Source organism: Lipotes vexillifer, unplaced genomic scaffold, assembly GCF_000442215.2.
Source record: "Lipotes vexillifer unplaced genomic scaffold, Lipotes_vexillifer_v1.1 scaffold269, whole genome shotgun sequence".
NCBI classification, from domain to species: Eukaryota; Metazoa; Chordata; class Mammalia; order Artiodactyla; family Lipotidae; genus Lipotes; species Lipotes vexillifer.
This window is the reverse complement of record NW_006799885.1, coordinates 1,980,365-2,003,221: the sequence shown is the minus strand read 5'-3', so window position 1 is coordinate 2,003,221 and position 22,857 is coordinate 1,980,365. Positions and strand designations below refer to the sequence as shown.

Here is a 22,857-nt window from a genome sequence, read left to right as displayed (position 1 = left end):
CAAATGGGAGAGGCCACAACAGTGAGAGGCCCGCATAACGCAAGGAAAAAAAAAAAAAGTACTAGCGAGGGCTTCCCTGGTGGCGCAGTGGTTGAGAGTCCGCCTGCCGATGCAGGGGACACGGATTCGTGCCCCGGTCCGGGAGGATCCCACATGTCGCGGAGCAGCTGGGCCCGTCAGCCATGGCCGCTGAGCCCGCGCGTCCGGAGCCTGTGCTCCGCAGCGGGAGAGGCCCGCATAACGCAAAAAAAAAAAAGTACTAGTGAGACAAAAGAAAACGTAACGTGTAGGTAATGTCAAAATAACCCCGCCACAAACACACACACACACACACACACACACACACACACACACACAGTTTGCAACTAAATCTGTGACATTTAAACATAACCCAGGTTTATTCTACAATGTTGTCATTTTGATGATATTTCACTAAGTGTATATTATAGTGGCACATGCCTGGATTCCTTATGTGTTTAAAAATAAACAAATGGAAGAAAAAAAAATCACACTTTTGTGGGATGAGTCAAGATCCTTACAGCTGCAAACAGCATTATGTTTAAGGAAAGCATATGTTACAAACTGTAAACAACTGAGTTTCCATTCAAGTGTGTGAGTGAGGAAAAACAAGTGGCAGGGGATTTAAGAAACAGAAAGAGAAAATGAGAGACAAGATATAAATTCCTTTCTTCTTACATACAGCTCCCTCCAAAAACAAAATAATGAGTCTATTAACCCAAGTAAAACAGATGCTCTCTTTCCAATGAAGGTGAAAACTCCTGAATCTTCAGTGTTAAGATTAATGCTGCCTTCACATAAAAGCCAAATGGTGTAGGAGCTTATTCAATTCACTTCTTCAAGAAATCTTGAAAGCCAATTAATGAATCTATTCCTGAAAATAATATATCTGTTCTCAGTTATGCTGGTGAAAATGATTGTTCCTGTGAAAATATACTCAGAACCAAAACTTTTAATACTATGAATCCACACTGCATTAATCACTCTAAGAGGTCTTATTTTACGTCTTGTTCCAAAAGAGCTCTTTTTTTCATGGTGATACCTGGTCATTTTTTCCACCTCTAATAATCCTGGATGAAATGTTTTCAAAAGAAAAGCACAGTTTTTTAAAAAAAGACATGCACTGATTACTGAATTTTAGAAACAAGTTAACAGAAAAATAAAAACAATACCTCTTGTAAATGTGAGTCTTTCTTTTTTGCTGATAAATTCAAATGTTTATCAATTAGGCTATAGTTCTTTTCTGTCTCTTTGTCAAACTTCTTTTTTTCTTCCTACAAATCAGAAAAACATAGACAACTGTGATTAAAAAAGGGAAAAAAAGGCATACACATAGTTAATCCATTGGGAAACTCAAATTATGAAAACTATCCGAAAATAAAAGAAACTACCATGAAGTGTGAAGGAATTATCTGGAAAATCTATCTGCACCCAGGCCATACTGCTTATTACTCATCAAGACAGCGTTGGGATTGAAGAGTCACTTATTTTTTCTTTTTTTCCTTTAATGGGCTTTTTTCCAAGCCTGTTATTTTTCAACTCTTCATACTTAACCAGTGTTTGGAATTAATGCCATTCACTCGTCCTTCCATTCAAAAAATATATATTTTTAACATATAATAAGAACATAAAGCTTAAAAAAGCAAACTTGCTACAGTACAGATTTTGGCATAGAAATGGAATTCACTTAAAACTGAGTAAGTTTTGATCTACATTAAAAAAAATCATCATCATCACCACTGGGGCAGTAGGAAATATCTTAAAAGATCTTCCCCAATTGTCCAGTATGAATATCACAATAAAATCCTCTGACCAGGAAAGTCATCTACTCACCCAAACCTTAGGAGTGATTTTTTTAACACTGTCTAGAATACTAGCAATAGGTCGACAAGGCCTAAAATAATACTGACATACTTGTACCAAGATCCTTTGGCTAACATTACAAACATTTCTCAGGTGCTGCCTAGAAACAGCATTTGCTTTCCTTTAGCTTGAGTAGTTTTTAATTTTTTAAAATTTTTTTTTCAAATTTTTATTGGACTACACTTGATTTACGATGCTGTGTTATTTTCAGGTGTACAGCAAAGTGAATCAGTTATACATATACATATATCCACTCTTTTTTTTAGATTCTTTTCCCATATAGGTCATTATAGAGTACTGAATAGAGTTCCCTGTGCATTTTTATTTTTTTAAATACATCTTTATTGGAGTACAATTGCTTCACAATGCTGTGTTAGTTTCTGTTGTACAACAAAGTAAATCAGCCATATGCACACATAGATCCCCATATCCCCTCCCTCCTGAGTCTCCCTCCCACCCTCCCTATTTCACAAGGAACCAAATTTTTTTAAGGCAGCAAAGACAGAGTATCTCCCCAACAATGCTTGCCAAAGGCAAGTAGATTTCTCATAAACATTTCAGAGCACCAATGAGCACACACGATGTCCTCATGCTGTCAAAATGTTTCCATTAACTTCAAACTCTCACCAACTCTCCAAGGCCTCCTGAAAAGGAACATTCCCTTCCCTATTTTCCAACTTCTGTTTTCTAGGTCAAAAATAATGGATTCTCCCAGCCTTTTCTGGCATGATCTTTTCCCTATTAAGCAAAAGGAGTAAATAAAGCACAAAAATTCTGTTTCTTCACATTTATTATCATTTTCTCACTCCACGGGACTACAAACTGTTGTGAGAAGCCAGGCAGGGAGCTCTGCCAGCCCACCTAAAGACCCTAAATTAATCCCCATACTGATGGAAGAGACAGACTCAGGAACTGTTATTTCTTCCCATTTCTACTCCAAGTTTAATTACCAACTAGCTGCACATCTTTTTTTTTGGGGGGGGGGGAGGGGAACACCTAACAATACAGAACCTTAGTTTTCCTACTGAAAAGATCAGGGATTTGGTTTTGTACTAGTTCATTCTTAGATCCAATCCTAAGATTCTGTGATCCTACGGTTCGCCTATGTATGAGAATAGTCAAACTTCTGTTGAAACAGAAGCACTTTGTTTCTTTATGCCCCGAGTCTAATTTACAACTTTTTTTAAAAAAGCTTAAGGCATTAATACTACATGGTTACTCTCTTTTCTGCTTTTCCTTATGACGCACTTCCTGAACGATTTTAATGACTAACAGAAAATAAACTAAAAAGAACATATGGCCACTACTTCAAAATCCCCGCTATTTTTAAAAGTTCATATTGCAGAGCATGCACTGGATTAGGTGTCAGAGACGCAGGTTCTAGCAGCCATGCATTGTTCAGCCACGCATTGGGCAGCCATGCACTCACTGCCCCAGGGTCACAGCATTCTCTGAGCAACGGTTTCTCAGGTTTAAATGAGATAGAAATGGAGGTGACACAGCTGCATTTACCGCAAGTACTCTGCAAAGCGAGATCATGTGGTTAAACATGCTCACTATCTTTGCAGATTAGTACTTACCAGAGAATACTGAAAACATTTTTACTCCTTTGATTTCACGTGAATCACAGAAGGGGACAAAGGATGCAATGATGCTAAAGTCAGCAGTCAAAACACCCCAGCACACGCAGCAATAGTGGGGTATGTAAATTAGCATGTGGGTTAGGTTGGGAATGAAAGAAAATGGTTCTGTCAAGGCTCTGTGAAGAAAGAATTTAGCCAAGAAACAACATCACACCCACCAATTAGAGTGGAAATACAATTGTTCGTACTTGGTATGGTATTATACAAACGCTACTGTGTTTTGTTTTTGAATCTTAAGACTCAGATAATTGTTTCTCCTTGCATTTCTTCTCAAGGTCACTATAGAATATTCTGTTGCTTTGTACTCATATGACTTTTGGTACTTAAATAATAGGAATTTTAAAAGGGATTGTGTTCAAGCAGCATTCAATAAAGAATGGAGCCTTTTTTCTTCAACACTGCAATACAGGATACATATATATGTATGTGTGTGTATATATATACATATATATATACAATAAATTGAGCAATGAGACAAAAGGCTCTATCAAGGATCAAATTAATACAATGAAAACTTTTTTATGAAACAGCATTACTCAAGTGAGTCTGAGTCAAGCTGAAAGTAAAACTCAGTAAGGAAAGGTGGAGGCAAGGGCAAATCAGGTAGCCCACATCTATTCTAGAGAGGCAGGCAGCCATAACAGAGCTCCTGCAGGTTTCTGCCATGTGGAAATATAAGCCCAGTACACAGGCCTTGTCTTCCGATTTTTCTGGAACAGCTGGAAAACCCAGTGATTTTTAAATGGTGGCAACAAGAAAATTTTTTTTCAGTTTTAACATGAGTAAGCCAAACAAAATGTTTACAAGTTAAAGATTACTCATGGGAAGTCAGCTTGTAATGTTATAAAATCACACATGCAAAAACAAACAAAAAAAAAACCAGTGAAGAGATATTACTTAAAACAGCATAATTAGTCAAATAAGATGTACATGGTGTAAATGGTAGAGGGACTTAATAAACCTAAGAAACAAAACATAAATAATCAGGTTTTTTGAATCTATTAGAAGTAAACATACACACACACACACACACACACACACACACATAAAGGTTTCATCACAAATCACTGGATAAAAAAATATTACTCAACCAATGGTGTGGGTATAACTGGTTAACTAGCTGGAAATAAAAAGAGAACCATGTCTCAAATCAAAATTAATTCCAGATGGACTGAAAGAGTCACAAGTAAAAAATGAAGCCAAAAAAGAGTATTTTCAATCAGATCTCAGAACAGAGAAGGAACTTCTGAGCAAAAGAGAAATGGAAGAAGCCACAAGAACTTCTAGATATCAAAAATACACAATAAATAAGGTAAAAGGCAAACAACAGGCAGGGAGATGATACAATTAATACGGAAGCAAAGAAGTAAACGTTCCTAACACATAAAACACTCTTTATTGAGCAAGTTTCTGCTCAAATCACACATTACACTTCCAAGGAAAAATGAGTAAAGAACATATAAAGAATTCACAAAAGTTTGAACACACCTGTGAACTGTCCACATTTCTGCAGGGTACTAGAATTTTTTGCTTTGTTTTAGAAGAAGGGGAAATTTTTAAGTTACCAGGTAACTTTCTTTTTTTAATATTTTTGGTATTTTACAAATTTTCTAGGATGAGGAAATGAAAAGACTTATTTTCAAACTACGAACAGTAAATAATAAGGCTGACTAGTCTAGACAGGAGCTTAAATACTTTCTTAGAGATTCCAACTCCTTCTCCCTTAAATAAAAAGGTGGGGGTAGCGCTGCACACACAAGAAACAAGATTCACAGCACATACAACACACTTGGCAGGAGCACTTTTTCCTGTATATCCAGGCCAACCAGAGCTTTGCAATCCCTGTTCTGCTCCCCCGGTCCACCAACACCCTACAGCCCAGGGCGTTGGAAATTCAGCCTTTACGCCCAAACCAGGAGGTGGAAATGCCACCTCTTCCATGAAGTACTCCTTGTCTCCTCCAGTGCGGGGACAGCCGCCTCCCTCAACTCCTGCACCAATGTCACCAGTCCTCCTTGACACTTCATTTGCCCTACCCAACCCCCCACCCCCTTTTGCCTTTAAGCTCCTTCAGCCTCTCCACAGCAATGAGAATTCAGCCTCTACCCGCACACCTAGTAGGCGCCCGGGAGATATCGGTCAGAGGACATGGGAAGGGAGAAGCCTACAGAGCAGCGACACCGACAAAGTGCCACCACTGGTTCTGGTGCCGTTGCTCTCGAGTCACCTATCCATCACCTTAGCACCATCCGGCCAGTCATCTACAGAATCTCAGGAAGTTGATTTTTATTAAACATTTAGTCGTTAGGCATAGCCTTGAAAAGAAACACAAAGGAAATATGGGGTGAGACTCTGGTAATGGCTGAGTTACTAAGGTATAATTTATGAAATAAACATTTTTTCAAGCCTTCTGGTTAAACCTTTTATTCTACTGAATAAAACAGTAATTAGCTCTTTGCAAAACAGCATTTGAATAGGCTCTATAAATTATCAGTATCATTTCATTGTATCCGTTTGACATTTGCATGCTGCCCCTTTCAGAGAAAGCAATTTTAAATTCTCCCACTGTTAACTCTTAGCAAGTTCTAGTATTTCTTGGAGTTTGTACACAATGCACTTGGCTCCGATGTTGTCTGGTGCCTGTATTAGTTTCCTGTGGCTAAACTGACATTTAATGAGCAATGGTTATCGACAAAATGTTATGCAGATACTTAGGAATAAGTGACAAGCTTCTGGGGAAGGGAAAAGCGCTTCCGTGGAAGTAAAGCTAAGAGAGGCCATGAAGAAAACTCTGAATTGATGAGACACAGCACAGAACGACTGTGTCCTGCAGTGGGAAATGGGGCTCTGTAAACAGAGACAAGAACCGGGCAGGCACATGAGAAAATGCAGCAGAACCTACAGGACGGAGGTTGAAGCCCAAACCAAACAGACGTGACTGACAGGAAACATATCCAAACAGAAGTGAAACAGCAGAAAAGAAGACCTGGGGGCTCCTAAAAATTCCAGTTTACAAAAGCCACCTAGCAGTTTCGATTATGTTAAAAACACAAATTAAACACGTCACTGGGATGCTGGAAACTGAAGGAGTAAACGGAACTGAAAGAGCCTGCATATAAAAGTGAAAGACGGGACCGTCCCAGATGGGAAAAAGGAGAAGGGAAAGAAAAGATAAACATTTTGACAAGGGTATCTAACAAATTCTGCTGCGGTCAACTTTTAAAGACTTTTGTCTTTTTCTCCCCACATGAAAACTGCTTCATGGTATTTAAGAAGAGATCTTTAACCTAAGAAAATTAAGTTATTTTTAAGTATCCCACGTAAGTAAACCAACCACTGGAACAAGAACGTGTGATTTTCAAAATAGGGTTGGTGTTTAGAAAGCACAAATGGAGAAAAATCATCAAATATCCAGGTTATAAGCCCTTCCCTGGTTCTTCTAGAATAGAATAGAAGAACAGTAGAATTGCTTTATTTATTAAATACGTTATAGTAAGACAGAGTGGAGGCTGGTAGAAAATAAAGAAATAAGCATAGGTTTTTCTCTTAAAGATTGAACAATCTAATGAAAAAGACAGATGCTTATATATCACTATATAACCTAGAAAACTACCCTTCTCTACTGTTTAATATACAAAACTACCAGTAAAATAAGGCTTCTCCCAGGTAACATCAATAGGTGTGACAGCCAACACACACACTGTACTGAACAAGAGTGTAGGATACACCCTTCATAAACCTGAAGCCAGAAAAACAATGAAGAAAGAAATGGGGGACATCCCTGGCAGTCCAGTGGTTAAGACTCTGTGCTTCCACTGCAAGGGGGCACGGTTCGATCCCCGGTCAGAGAACTGAGATCCTGCATGCCATGAAGTGTGGCGGAGGGGAGGGGAGGGGAGGGGAGAAAATGTTTTTAAATAATAATAATAAAAAAAAGAAAGAAGAAAGAAATGGGACTTCAGGATAGAATTTGGCCATTAAACAGCTCAAGAGACAAAGTATTAAAATAATTTAACCTTTTAATATGGCAATTTATTTTGCAAGCTGCTTTGCAGGCTAGGCTATACAGTTAGTTAAGCCTTAAACAATGCAGAGGTTAGGGACACCAACCTAGGAGCAGCTGAAAATCCGAGTATAGCTTACAGTCGGTCCTCAATATAGGCGGTTCCACATCCGTGGATTCAACCAACCATGGATCTTGTAGTACTGTAGTATTTACTAATGAAAAATATCCACAGTGGACCCACACAGTTCAAAATTGAGTTGTTCAAGGGTCAACCACACTTTGAACGGGCACAACATGAGAAGCTGGGCAAAGCTTGGGAGGAGAAAGAGTCAGTAGAAAACTCAAGGCCAGAAATTTCTAAAAACCCAGTAGGTAAATAAAAAGGAAATATATCTATTAATTAAGTCACATTCATTTTCCATTTACATAATATAACCCTTATCCTTCCCGACCATCATCCAAGTAAAATAAGAAAAATAAGAAATGTTTACATTCAGTACCTGCCATGAAATGTTCAAAGAGAAAGAACCAAGATTATTCAAGCTTTAAGACAGCCTATGAAGATCAGAGAAAACAGAATCATAAAACTGCAAAACAGAGCAGTCAGATCCCCAGTCTGTCATCTTACAGGTAAGAAATTAAAGCCAATTACTTGCCCAAGGTCACAGATGTGAAGCCGGACGCCCAATGTCCTGCTACAAAGCCAGCAGACACAAACCAGCTTCATGTAGCTCAGCAAACAATTCCAGGAAGAGGACTTGGGGGGTACCCCCACTGACCTCCCCTCAAAACACAGCCCTTCATTAAAAACTGTAAACTATCATGCCAAAAAGAAGTGTCTAATAGGTTAACAGGTCACTTAAAGGAGAACTGAGTCTATAAATAGCAGCTAAAAAGCTGGCCCTCTCTGGATCCATTTGTATAGCTATGGCCATGGAGACCACAATGTTTATTCGTAAAGGATTTTAATAGTTTGTTTACAAAGGTAAAGGAAAAAAAAAAACCTCACATCACCAATGCATGGGGGAAAAAAATACAAATATAAAACCTCTCTTCCCTACCTAAAACTGATGTTATTCCCGTCTCCTTAGGCCAAGCCAAAAATGGTCAACAACACAGAAACGCTATTTTTTCTCCCTCAAGTATGTGCACAACATTCAAGAGAGGCTGGTGGAAATTACTTCTCTGAGTTAATTTCAAAGCTTATTAGTTAGCAGATGTTAGAAGTTGCTAAATACATCCTAGGCTCCCAGTGGCAAAGTCGTTGCACTATTCCCAGAAATCCTGGCTACATCCCAGAGCTTTGGGTACAGTCTGTGGTTCACTCACCTTTGAATCCCCAGCACCCATAACAATGTTGGCACATAACAGATGCTCAATAAATCTGTGTTAACTTGAAGGAAATACATCCCAATACAGTAAGCCCCCTACATATAAATGAGGTGCATTCCAAGAGTGCATTCGTAAGTCCAATTTGTTCGTACATCCAACAAAGTTAGCCTAGGTACCCAACTAACACAATTGGCTATATAATACTGTACTGTAATAGGTTTGTAACACTTTTCACACAAATAATACATAAAAAACAAACACAGAAAATAAAGAAAACATTTTTAATCTTACAGTACAGTAATCTTACAGACACGTCAACTAACTTAACATGACTGGACATACGAATGCACGTTCGCATCTTTGAAAGTTTGCAACTTGAAGGTTCATATTTAGAGGACTTACTGTAACCGAATATTCTCTTTCTAGTTTCAATGGCATGCTGGCGTAGCAGCATTTCTAATCTTAAACCCTAGTATGATGCCATCAAGCTGAGGCGAGCATGGAAATCACTGCCCTTCCTACAGAGATAAGATGTTTCTATACAGAGTAAACGTGTTATTTGCTTAAAGATATTTTTAAAACTCTACATGGAAAGGTGCAGCCAAAGATGATTACGAGAGGTTTTACCACCCAGTCCAGGTATTTCTGTTTTGTTTTCAATTTCATATTCCCCCAAAGGGGACAAAGCACATTTGAAACATACAACAGCAGATGGTGGACTCTAACATCTCCTTCAAAGCTGCTAAATGTGAACCGAGTGTATGTACGCTCAAGCAGCAGAGGTGTCTACATTTGCTGTTTACAAGTGTGCTCAAATTAGACACAAACCTTGACGGCTCCAAGTTGCTCTTTTCTGAATTTTTCCAGGGGTTTAATCAGGGTTTCGGTGACACTTAATGCCTAGAGAACAAGAGTGATAACAGAAGAGCAGAGTATTAGGTTTCCAAAAAGGAAAAAGTTAGTCTTTCATTTCCCTCTTCCACCCCACCCAGAAACAAAATGAACAACACAGTGAACTGCTTTATCTCACCCTGCCAATGTGACCATTAAATCACTTCTAAATTTATTAACACACCAGATCTCCATAAATATTTTCAGGGAAGAGGAGGTGCGGCAAAGTGCCAGGGAAATGTGCCACCTAGCCCCAACAGAGCCCTTTCTTCAGGGAAATAGCAGGAGGGTTGGTTTCAAACAACAAAGGGGTCTATCACATTCATTAACAGAACACTTCTGTTTGAAGGTTTTTTTTTCTTCTCCCACTGCTCAGAAATTTAAAAGTCGCTGACATTCCATTATTAGTGATCAGACTACATAATGTAGAAGGCTAGGTTTGTGGCTACAAGTTTAAATGTACCAGGACAGCCCTTCATCACTGAAAATTCCTCATGAGGATTTAGGCTATGCTAGCAAAGCAGAATCACTGGAGCTCAGGACAGTCAGTCATCGAAATATTCTGAGAGCTGGCAAGGCCACCACGACAGGAACCACACACAGACTCCACCCACAACCTCACTCATTTGTATATTGGCTCCTTTGGGGCTTCTGATTTTAAGACAGAATCTACATATCACTTATATGTGGGATCTAAAAAAAGACAACAGGGACTTCCCTGGTGGTCCAGTGGCTAAGACTCCACGCTTCCGAAGCAGGGGGGCCTGAGTTCAATCCTTGGCAGGGAACTAGATTCCACATGCCACAACTAAGAGGCCACATGCCACAACTAAGACCCAGATCAGCCAAAACGAATAACTAAATAAATAAATATTAAAAAATAAAATAAGGTATAAGGAAATAAAGTACAATATGAGGAATACAGCCAATATTTTTTAATAACTATAAATGGAGTATAACCTTTAAAAATTGTGAATCTATTACAAGAGACAAAGAAGGACGTTACATAATGATGAAGGGATCAATCCAAGGAGAAGATATAACAACTGTAAATACTTATGCACCCAACATAGGAGCACCTCAACGCAAAAAGCAAATGCTAACAGCCATAAAATGGAAAATCAACAGTAACACAATCATAGTAGGGGACTTAAACACCCCACTTTCACCAATGGACAGATCATCCAAAATGCAAATAAATAAGGAAACACAAGCTTTAAAAGATACATTAAATAAGATGGACTTAATTGATATTTATAGGACATTCCATCCAAAAACAACAGAATACACATTTTTCTCAAGAGCTCATGGAACATTCTCCATGATAGATCATATCTTGGGTCACAAATCAAGCCTTGGTAAATTTAAGAAAATTGAAATCGTATCCAGTATCTTTGCCGAACACAAAGCTACGAGACCAGATATCAATTACAGGAAAAGGTCTGTAAAAAATGCAAACACATGGAGGCTAAACAATACGCTACTTAATAACGAAGTGATCACTGAAGAAATCAAAGAGGAAATCAAAAAATACCTAGAAACAAATGACAATGGAGACACGACGACCCAAAACCTAAGGGATTCACCAAAAGCAGTTCTAAGAGAGAAGTTTATAGCAATACAAGCCCACCTTAAGAAACAGGAAACATTTCAAATAAACAACCTAAACTTGCACCTAAAGCAATTAGAGAAAGAAGAAGAAAAAAACCTCAAGTTCAGCAGAAGGAAAGAAATCATAAAGATCAGATCAGAAATAAATGAAAAAGAAATGAAGGAAACGATAGCAAAGATCAATAAAACTAAAAGCTGGTTCTTTGAGAAGATAAACAAAATTGATAAACCATTAACCAGACTCATCAAGAAACAAACGGAGAAGATTCAAATTAATAGAATTAGAAATGAAAAAGGAGAAGTAACAACTGACACTGCAGAAATACAAAGGATCATGAGAGATTACTACAAGCAACTCTACGCCAATAAAATGGACAACCTGGAAGAAATGGACAAATTCTTAGATAAGTACAACCTTCCGAGACTGAACCAGGAAGAAATAGAAAATATGAACAGACCAATCACAAACACTAAAAATGAGGCTGTGAATAAAAATCTTGCAACAAACAAAAGCCCAGGACCAGACGGCTTCACAGGCGAATTCTTTTAAAACATTTAGAAAAGAGCTAACAGCTATGCTTCTCAAACTCTTCCAAAATATAGCAGGGGGAGGAACACTCCCAAACTCATTCTACGAGGCCACCATCACCCTGATACCAAATCCAAACAAAGATGTCACAAAGAAAGAAAACTACAGGCCAATATCACTGATAAACATAGATGCAAAAACCCTCAACAAAATGCTAACAAACAGAATCCAACAGCACATTAAAAGGATCACACACCATGATCAAGTGGGGTTATCCCAGGAATGCAAGGATTCTTCAATATATGCAAATCAATCAATGTGATACACCATATTAAAAACTGAAGGAGAAAAACCATATGATCATCTCAATAGATGAAGAAAATGCTTTCGACAAAATTCAACACCCATTTATGATAAAAACTCTCCAGAAAGTGGGCATAGAGGGAACTTACCTCAACATAATAAAGGCCATATATGACAAACCCACAGCCAACATCGTTCTTGGTGGTGAAAAACTGAAAGCATTTACTCTAAGATCAGGAACAAGACAAGGTTGCCCATTCTCGCCACTTAGTATTCAACATAATTTTGGAAGTTTTAGCCACAGGAATCAGAGAAGAAAAAGAAATAAAAGGAATCCAAATTGGAAAAGAAGAAGTAAAGCTGTCACTGTTTGCAGATGACACGATACTATACATAGAGAATCCTAAAGATGCTACCAGAAAACTACTAGAACTAATCAATGAATTTGGTAGGGTAGCAGGATACAAAATCAATGCACAGATATCTCTTGCATTCCTATACACTAATGATGAAACATCTGAAATAGAAATTATGGAAACTCTCCCATTTACCACTGCAATAAAAAGAATAAAATACCTAGGAATGAACGCACCTAAGGAGACAAAAGACCTGTATGCAGAAAACTATAAGACACTGATAAGAGAAATTAAAGATGAAACAAACAGATGGAGAGATACACTACGTTCTTGGACTGGAAGAATCAACACTGTGAAAATGACTATACTACCCAAAGCAATCTACAGATTCAATGCAATCCCTCTCAAACAACCAATGGCATTTTTCACAGAACTAGGACAAAAGTGTTCACAATTTGTATGGAAAAGCTACAGTAATCAAGACAGCATGGTACTGGCAGAAAAACAGAAATATAGATCAATGGAACAGGAGAGAAAACCAGAGATAAACCCACGCATATATGGTCACCTTGTTTTTGATAAAGGAGGCAAGAATATACAATGGAGAAAAGACAGCCTCTTCAGTAAGTGGTACTGGGAAAACAGGACAGCTACAGGTAAAAGAATGAAATTAGAACACTCCCTAACACCATATACAAAAATAAACTCAAAATGGGGCTTCCATGGTGGCGCAGTGGTTAGGAGTCCGCCTGCCGACGCGAGAGACACAGGTTCGAGCCCCGGTCTGGACGGATCCCACGTGCCACGGAGCGGCTGGGCCCGTGAGCCATGGCCGCTGAGCCTGCGCGTCCGGAGCCTGTGCTCCACAACAGGAGAGGCCACAACAGTGAGAGACCCGTGTACCGCAAAAAATAAATAAATAAATAAATAAACTCAAAATGTATTAAAGACCTAAATGTAAGGCCAGACACTATAAAACTCTTAGAGGAAAACATAGGCAGAACACTCTATGACATAAATCACAGCAAGATCCTTTTTGACCCACCTCATAGAGAAATGGAAATTAAAAAAAAATAAACAAATGGGACCTATGAAACTTAAAAGCTTTTGCACAGCAAAGGAAACCATAAAAAGACGAAGAGACAACCCTCAGAATGGGAGAAAATATTTTCAAATGAAGCAAATGACAAAGGATTAATCTCCAAAATTTACAAACAGCTCATGCAGCTCAATATCAATAAAACAAATAACACAATCCAAAAATGGGCAGAAGACCTAAATAGACATTTCTTCAAAGAAGATATACAGATTGCCAACAAACACATGAAAGGATGCTCAACATCACTAATCATTAGAGAAATGCAAATCAAAACCACAATGAGGTATCAACTCATACCAGTCAGAATGGCCATCATCAAAAAATCTATAAATAATAAATGCCGGAGAGGGTGTGGAGAAAATGGAACCCTCTTGCACTGTTGGTGGGAATGTGAATTGATACAGCCACTATGGTGAACAGTACGGATGTTCCTTAAAAAACTAAAAATAGGGGCTTCCCTGGTGGCGCAGTGGTTGAGAGGCTGCCTGCCGAGGCAGGGGACGCAGGTTCGTGCCCCAGTCTGGGAAGATCCCACATGCCGCGGAGCAGCTCGGCCCGTGAGCCATGGCCGCTGAGCCTGCGCGTCCGGAGCCTAACAACCATATGACCCAGCAATCCCACTACTGGGCATATACCCTGAGCAAACCATAATTCAAAGAGAGTCATGTACCACAATGTTCATTGCAGCTCTATTTACAATAGCCAGGAATGGAAGCAACCTAAGTGTCCATCAACAGATGAACGGATAAAGAAGATGTGGTACATATATACAATGGAATATTAGTCAGCCATCAAAAGAAATGAAATTGAGTTATTTGTAGTGAGGTGGATGAACCTAGAGTCTGTCATACAGAGTGAAGTAAGTCAGAAAGAGAAAAACAAATACCATATGCTAACACACATGTATGCAATTTAAAAAGAAGGCTCTTAAGAACCTAGGGGCAGGACAGGAATAAAGACACAGACGTAGAGAATGGACTTGAGAACACGGGTAGGGGGAAGCATAAGCTGGGACGAAGTGAGAGAGTGGCATGGACGTATATACACTACCAAATATAAAATAGCTAGTGGGAAGCAGCCGCATAGCACAGGGAGATCAGCTCGGTGCTTTGTGACCACCTAGAGGGGTGGGAGAGGGTGGGTGGGAGGGAGACACAAGAGGGGGGAGATATGGGGATATATGTTTATGTATAGCTGATGCACTTTGTTATAAACAGAATCTAACACACCACTGTAAAACAATTATACTCCAATAAAGATGTTAAAAAAAATTGTGAATCACTATATTGCACACCTGTAACTTACATAATACTGTACATCAACTATACTTCGATTTAAAATTTTTTAATAAAAATAAAATAAAAAAAGAATCTATAACAAACAATGCTGAAAATGCACACAGAAGGGAATATTTACCTAAGGAGAATGCATTTAACCACAATGTGCTAGTGAGTAGTAGTGTTCTCACCATCTCCAGAAGGATTCAGAATAGAAAAGCAAAACACTTGACAACAATGTGCCATCCCTCGTTACAAAAAAGGCCCCCAAAAATCCAAGCTTAAAATTACAGAAAAAAATAAGGGACTTACAACAGCAAAGGATTCTTCATTTAACCCTAGGCTCCTTTGCAGTGTTTCATTATGGACGGGTTTCTCCCAAAGAGACCACTCATCCAGTGAGATGCAGAATCCCCAAAAAAAATGATCCTGTCCACACTCGAGATGCCCAGAGCTTGCTTAAACTCTCTTCCCCAGGCCGGCCACTGGACTTCACTCACTCCAGCCCTGACAATTTGTTACTTAGGTATCAAAGAGTTGAGGCAACAGACAGAATTAAGAGCAGTCACTAGTCAATGGAAAGGGATCATCTGCAAAACACAATAATTTTATCCTCTTCATATTGTAGGCCATGTGACCTGCAACAAGGGCAAACCAAAGAGCAGAGCAGGGACACAGCAGCACATGCCAGGAATCCTGACAACGCGAAACAATATGGAATGCCCCAAGGTCCACCTGGGAAAGCAGATGAGAGACTCTGCCATACATTTTCAAGGTGATCCAACTGACACACAACATCTCAAAAGAATTTAAAGCTCACTTCCCTTAGCACCAGTATCATCTCCTAGGCATCCACATCTGGACCTAGCCTACTAGCGGTCCTGAATAAACCCACATTTGATCGTCCATGGAGGCTGGATGAAGCAAGACAGGGGTTTAACTGTGTGAGCTGCAGAGAAATTAAAGAGTGAATGAGATCTCAGCAATATCCATGGAAAGGAGGGAGCAAGGGCCAGACTGGAGTTGGTTTATAAATAAAAGGTGAGGACATTTGTGGGAACGACCCTTCTTCGACAGGACGGCCACGAAGGACAGAATCAGAAGAAGACAATGGTTGAAACAGAACACGAGGTAAAGTGAAGGCAGATTGTTTTTTAAGAAGATCGGTACTTACGCCCACACAACATTACAACATTGTAAAGCTAAATAAAGGTTTTAAAATTTTAAAAGGATGACAGCACATCTCCATGCCCATGCGAAGACTCCAGAAAAGATGGTTCAAAGTCTCTAACGTGGGAGGAGACGGAATGCTGACCAGTCACAGCAGTAGAGATCCCACCTGCCCTTGTAATAGGAAGCAAGGAGAAAGCAATGGCCCATTCAAATGGGTTTGTAGATTTCATGAACAGAAGCTGAAGGGGCTGCTACCAGATAGTTATTTTTTCCAAGAAGTACAAGGCAAGGTCAGTTCTCGAGATGTGAGGCGTGGGGAAAAGTCTGAACAAAGCGGGGCATGAAAGAAGGAATCGTGAGAGGTGAACCGGAGTTTCGGAGGACATCCACTGGGCTTTGTGAGACTGTCTCCAGCAAGGCAGGGAGAAGGTGAGCAGTTAGATTCACCTGCGGTCAGAGTACGCCCGAGAGATGTAAGCCCATCAGAGTAACATGATGTGGTGTGCACAGTGTGGGTGAGAACAGGAAGCTGCCTGGGTGAGGGAAGACTTCCTGAGGGGATAATGCAGACCTGAGCCTGAAACAGGGTACAGGAGTTCTCCAGGCAAAGGATAAGAGTAAAAGAAAGGCCCTCCACGAGAGAGGGGAAAACAGCATTTCCAGTGCACGCAAGTACCAGCAATTCAGCATCACTAAAGCCCCTGAAGAGGTCAGGAAGCAGGGGAGGAGGTGGACGAGATGCGATGGGCTCCAGTGGCCATCAGAACAGGACCCAGAGATGCTCAGTCAGGGCTAGATGTGGGCATCAACAACATGGGTACACGAAGACCTTTTAAAATTCAAACCCTGAAACTCCATACTCTGGAGTAAACACTGTCGTTCACAAAAGGACCAGGACACAAAGATTCCACATGAGCAATTTTATAGTTGTCCTTCCCTTGGAGAATTTGATGCAATAGTTGTCTGACTTCCAAGGGCTAGCACTAGCGTAGACAAAAAAATATAAGGAATTTCCACCTTACCATTGGCAGGTCAATAAGCCTATTTCCAAAACAAAGAAAACAGTAGTTGTGACAGGCACCACTCTAATGCAATTCTTTAATTTAAAAAATGTTTTAATTTATTTTTAATTTTTTATTTAAAATTATCATTTTCCTTCTTTAAGAAAGTCTGATTATGTAATTTCTGAATTGAACCCTAGGCATTCTATTCAAGGACAAAATCACAAAGTAGCTGGTAAATGCTTCAGAGTAAGGCAATGTAGATTGAACAACGAAGATGGTTTTCTTCTTTTTCTCAAAATAGAGACTCCATGAAATCTCTCAGTTCCTTTTATAAGTTCACAGAAGTGCTATATAATATTTGCTAGTAATAAGTGTATGGAAGTTTTCTAATGCCAAAACGTGACTCTTCTTTCCCAGAGATAAATGCACACCAACTTTAGGGACTGCACATAAAACTCTAAGACAATTTCTGGTGGGGAAAGTTTCCAGACAGCTGCAGTAATAGAATGGAGAAGCGCTTTCAAATACTAACACATTAAAAACCAATCAAATAATTTAGAGAGAAAGCAAATTTAGAATGTGATTTTTTATAACCACACATATAAGACTATATAACTATATTTTTCCCCATAAAATACTTGAACCAGCCACCAAAAAAAAGTCATGAGAAGCCTTGCTAATGCGCCTTGGCAAGAGTTTTGGATAGTCTTGTATCTACATGAACATAAAACATGTTAATGAATCAGTTGGTCTCACCTTAGAACAGGAGTCAGCCAACTTTTTCTACAGAAGGCCAGGTAGTACATAATTTAGGCTTTGAGTCATACAGCCTCAGTTTCCAACTACTCAACTCTGCTATTTCAGCACAAAAGCAGTCATACATAGTGTATCAATGAGTATAGCTGTGGTCCATCAAAATTTCATTTATAAAATAGGTGAGGTGGGTTTGGCCCATGGGCCATGGTTGACTCAACCCTGCCTGAGAGAATTATCTTGAGAATCACAGCATAAGATGTTCTTCTTACTCTTATATGTTTGTATATTTTTTAAATGTACATTTGCAAGGCACCAAAAGTTGGGAGGGAAGGTTGAATGCTGCATGAGAGAATCACAGCTCAAGTAGCTCTCGACCTAAAAAGGATTCAAAAGTGGTGCCACAGAATTTGCCTGAGATAAGCAATCAACCAGGTTTCAGTCTTGAAAGGCAAATGCTCAAGTGTAAAAGGTATCTTAACAACAGCTCATGTGAATTTAATAGTGGACTTTAACAGGGGCCGTAGCCCCTAAAAATTTGAGTTAACTGAAAGTTCAGCATGAACTAAAGTAGTTAAATTGTCCTAGAAGATAATGAACACATATATAGTTTACATATATTGTTCAAATCCAAACAAGGTAATCATACAACTGTGTCCTGTAAAATCAGAACCTATCTCGACAGTATGGCCACCATATTTTAAGAGAGATTCTCAAACTGAGGCAAAGCAGGACTGTGAGATAAGGCTAAAAAACGTTTAGAAGGAACAGGTTTTAAAAAAAAAAATCAGAGGTGTTTAATGAGACTGGGGAGGAAGAGAACATTTAGAGGGAAAATGATGAAAGCCGTCTTCAAATATTTAAAAGGGTACCACATGAGAGAAGGAAAAATCATTTTGATTTGCTTGAAGTGGACAAAACCAGGTCTAATGAGAAGAAGCTACAGAGCAGGTTTGGGTTCGCCATCAAGAGGAATTCAGTACAAATTACAATGGACCCAGCAAGGTAATGTGACACCTCCCCACCCACCGCTCCCTCCATATCAACAAGTAGAAGCAAGTGACGGGTATCCGGAGACAGAGTCACAGATTCCTGCACTGAGAGGAAGTTGGCCGAGGAAACCCCTGAGGTCCTACCCATCTCTCTGATTCTGGGATTCCACATGAGTTGGGAGAGGCAGAAACGCAAACTACATTTCAATGTTGCCTTATGATGGCAAACCACAGAATCCATCAAAACTTCACAATCCAAAGTAAAAGAACAAGCTTATTATATAACAGTCTGAAGGATTAAATTTTTTCTCTGGTAGAGTCTGAAACCCCTTTTTGTAAGACATTTGGATATGAGCGCTTAAATGTCTAAAAAGGAAAGAAAAGATAGGGTAATATCTTTACCTACCCCTACAGTTTAAGCCAAAGCTGAGAATCTCTTGACAATACTAGCTGACCAGAAGAGAATCAGACTCTACCAGGGGTGGGGGGAGAAACCACTGCCTCCCTCACATTTGAGATCAAAGGCTAAGTTCTGATGTATTGATACATTCTAATGCTAATGGGGCTTAGGACCAGAAACCCGTATTCAGTAAAAAGGCAACAAAGGCAGAACTGCATCCTACGACACCTTTAGTAATTTTTTGCAAGTCTCAGTCCAGGTCAAACAATGAATAAACCAGCAGAAGCAGGACATCCTGCCTTCCTAATCACTCAGCACTAACAAGGACAGACTGAGTCTAATGAAACAGAAGGAATTATGTCCATTCCCCACGGACCTCGCTATTTAAAGCCTGGATTCCATGTGTTCTTGACCCCAAAGGAATGCATAATCTGAGAGCAAAGGAGAATTTCCATAATTTTCTCCCATGACCGTCCAGAGACTTCCCATTTCATTAGACTGAAGCGAAAACTCGACTTTCCAATTCCAACGTCAAGAACAGCAGCAAAGAAACCATTAAGCAAAGACATATTTCTTATTTTTCCTTGAAACAGAACCTTGAGAAAGGATGTCAAGGAACCCTCATACATACCTGAACATAAGGAATATTTTTCCCAAACTCATCCCTTAGGAAAAAAGGGACTTAGCCCTATATAAGAATTCTTTCTCCTGAAGGAGTGCACTCCCCATTATTTTGATGAACAAAGAATTGTTTGAGGAATCTTAGCCTAAAACGGCCCCAATCACATCTAGTTTCAGCTGCTTTGAGCTCACAAACAGGTCTGGGTTACAAACACAAGGGGAAGCTAAGAAATTTAAGAGATTTATTTATCATTCAGGAGATGACCTCAAATAAGTCAGTAATATTACTGACCACTTTTAAGTGGTCAGTAATATCATAAAAACCGCTCTAAAAAAACAAGCTAAGTAGTTGCATTAAGAAAGTCATGAATGTACATATATGTATAACTGAATCACTTTGCTGTACAGCAGAAATTAACACAACATTGTAAGTCAACTAGACTTCAATAAAGTAAATTTTTTAAAAAAGAAAGTCATAAAAATACATCTCAGGGATAATTTTTTTTAAGTGAGACTGTCCAAATGTGCTCTAAGGGGGTACCTGTGACTTGAGATAAAATTTCCAATGAAAGCATCAGAAAGATATTTCAAAAGGGGCTGCATCTCAAAGAACTCAGACGGGTGTGGCCATGAGGAAAGCTGTGCTGAAAAATTCTGAATGTGTCCGTGATAAACACACTAATGTCAAAGTCGTCAAGAGCTGGAATAACTTTTTCACGAAATAAATGGGGAAAACATTCCTAAAGTATACATTGATAATTTAATTTTTAAAATCAGACACACATTTAATCAACTAAATAATGAAAATACACATCTGATTATCTAGCAGACCCATAAATGCATCCTAAAAGTGTGTAAGTTCATGCTATCCAAAAATTTTTTGTTTAATCTTTTCATGGGAAAATGGTGTTGCCTTACAATCAGGCATAAACATTATAAATAGTGTATATCTACCCTTTTGGGCTACCTGGTATGTGAAATAGGACAAAACCCACCTTCTACTATAAAAGCTGAAAATCACAGACACTTGCTTTCCCTGCCATCTTTCATGAGGTCCTGGCACCTGCCAGAGTTCCACTAATCAGATGCTCCCACTCAAGAATTTGATTTGGAAGCTAGTGCTTAAAAAAAACAGTAAACAGAGATTCTGGTGGGTGGTAGCAACAATTCCTTCCAGAGGTAGCAGTTCCACCAACAACCACCAGGGGCAGTGGTGTTGCCTGGTGCACACTGTATTGTTCTACACCACATCTGGTGGCAACAGTGGTGACTGTCTTCTCCAAGCCCAGCTCTGTAGTAGGACTCTTAGCATCATTCCCGGTTCCCCAAAACTGATAAAGATACTGTAAGCTACCTAATATTCTTTAATAAACTCCCTTTCTGTTCAGACCATGCAACTGAGAATTCAGATTAATATTTTTTAAATTTCAGAACCTTAAACAATCTTGTCAAACTGATTTCAGTACTATCTTTCTCAATATTCCTAAACAAGATTTTTCTCCTGATTAAACCAATTCACTTTAATTAATGAGATTACTCCCCATCCACATGCATCCTTTGCTAACTTTTTCTCCATCTAAACAGTCTCTCCCTGTGCTATACCTTCCCCCCATCAATCTAGGCTCAAATCTTAAAGGGAAATTTTAAATGAAGCATAGAGCCCTCCCACTTTTTTTTTTTAAAGGCTCTAATGTTGGCAGAAAATGAAAAAGTTTCACAATTGGTTTTTCTCAAAGAACCCTGATGCAGAGACAAATAGGAGACCAACATTTTCTCACTTGGCCTTTGTCCTAACTGGTTCTGTTTTTAGACCATAGGAAAAATAATTCTCTTTTGTTGCCTGCATATTCTCAACTATAAAGAAGGATAATACCTGCTCTCTGTCTACTTAACACAAGTAAAACAAAGAAGAGGATATCATGCTAGAAGCAATTTTAACTTCAAAATAAATAAATCCCTGGATGATATTTTATTTAAGCACAGCACAGGCCAAGCTGATCCCTCCTGGTAGAAAAAAATCAATGTAAAAATGAAATTAAATTTTATAGTGCTAATAGCTCAAACTCACAAGAACTGGAGAGCGTCTTAATGAACCCGTACACAAAGCTCTAAAGAGGACACAGGTGCAGAGGGACTGCACATTAATTCTGCAGAGTTTACACCTGAAAATTAGGAGCCAATTAATATGAAATGGCTCCTTGAATGTCTGGTTCTTTCAGACCAAGGCAAGTTCACTGAAAAGCCTAGGAACCATAATTTGTAAAATACTGACATATATTCCAAATTCATGACTTCACTTACCACACTTATGCTTTCATTCAGACAGTCCAAGAATAAAAACTCCCGAGTTTTTATCAACTTTCAATCCTAAACTCTGAATAGCTTGACACCTAACAAAACAAGAGGATTTGAGCTCAAGGTCTGACAACTTCTGCTCTGAGTTAATTCCCTCGAGGTTTGGCCATGACCTAGCTCTCAAAAACGATGTTAGGTCATTGTATCACCAAATTTTAAGATTCACTTAATGTCTGTCTTCTACAAATATCTTAGCGTTCGTGGCGGGGAGAGGGGAGCATCAGTTTTGCAGGACATTAATCAAAAAGTACCAATTTTACTCAGATTATTTAAATCAAACAGACCCCACCAGTAAAGGTTTTTGGCGTTGTTTTAAATCATACTTAGGAAAAATCGAGAATCTTCAAACAAAACTATTGGGTTTATTAGGAGTGAGTTAACCTAATAAGGATGTGCGGATATTTAACCTTGAGCCTCATTCCCTCTGTGCCTGAGGGACATAAAGACCTGGCTTGTATTTTGTAGACAAAATAAATACTTGGGCAGAACATGATGAGAAGGAATAAAACCCCACCGGAGTAAAAGGTAAGCCTGTCAGAAAGCTGTAAAAGCATCATGAGAGAACTGGAAATTTGGTGGTTTTGTAGCTTTAAATAAGAAAATTTTAATTTCTGAGGTGAATGGTATTACT

At 39.0% G+C, this 22,857-nt stretch overlaps 1 protein-coding gene across 1 annotated transcript in view; it reads right to left on the bottom strand.

Moving 5' to 3' along the window:
• ARHGAP10 (Rho GTPase activating protein 10) overlaps nucleotides 1-22,857 on the bottom strand; it is a 342,299-nt gene that overhangs the window by 222,776 nt on the left and 96,666 nt on the right. The window contains exons 4-5 of the mRNA XM_007472009.1: nucleotides 9,691-9,762; nucleotides 1,191-1,292 (exon numbers count right to left, since the gene is read on the bottom strand). Coding sequence (XP_007472071.1) covers nucleotides 1,191-1,292; nucleotides 9,691-9,762 — 174 coding nt within the window. The remainder of the gene's footprint in view (nucleotides 1-1,190; nucleotides 1,293-9,690; nucleotides 9,763-22,857) is intronic.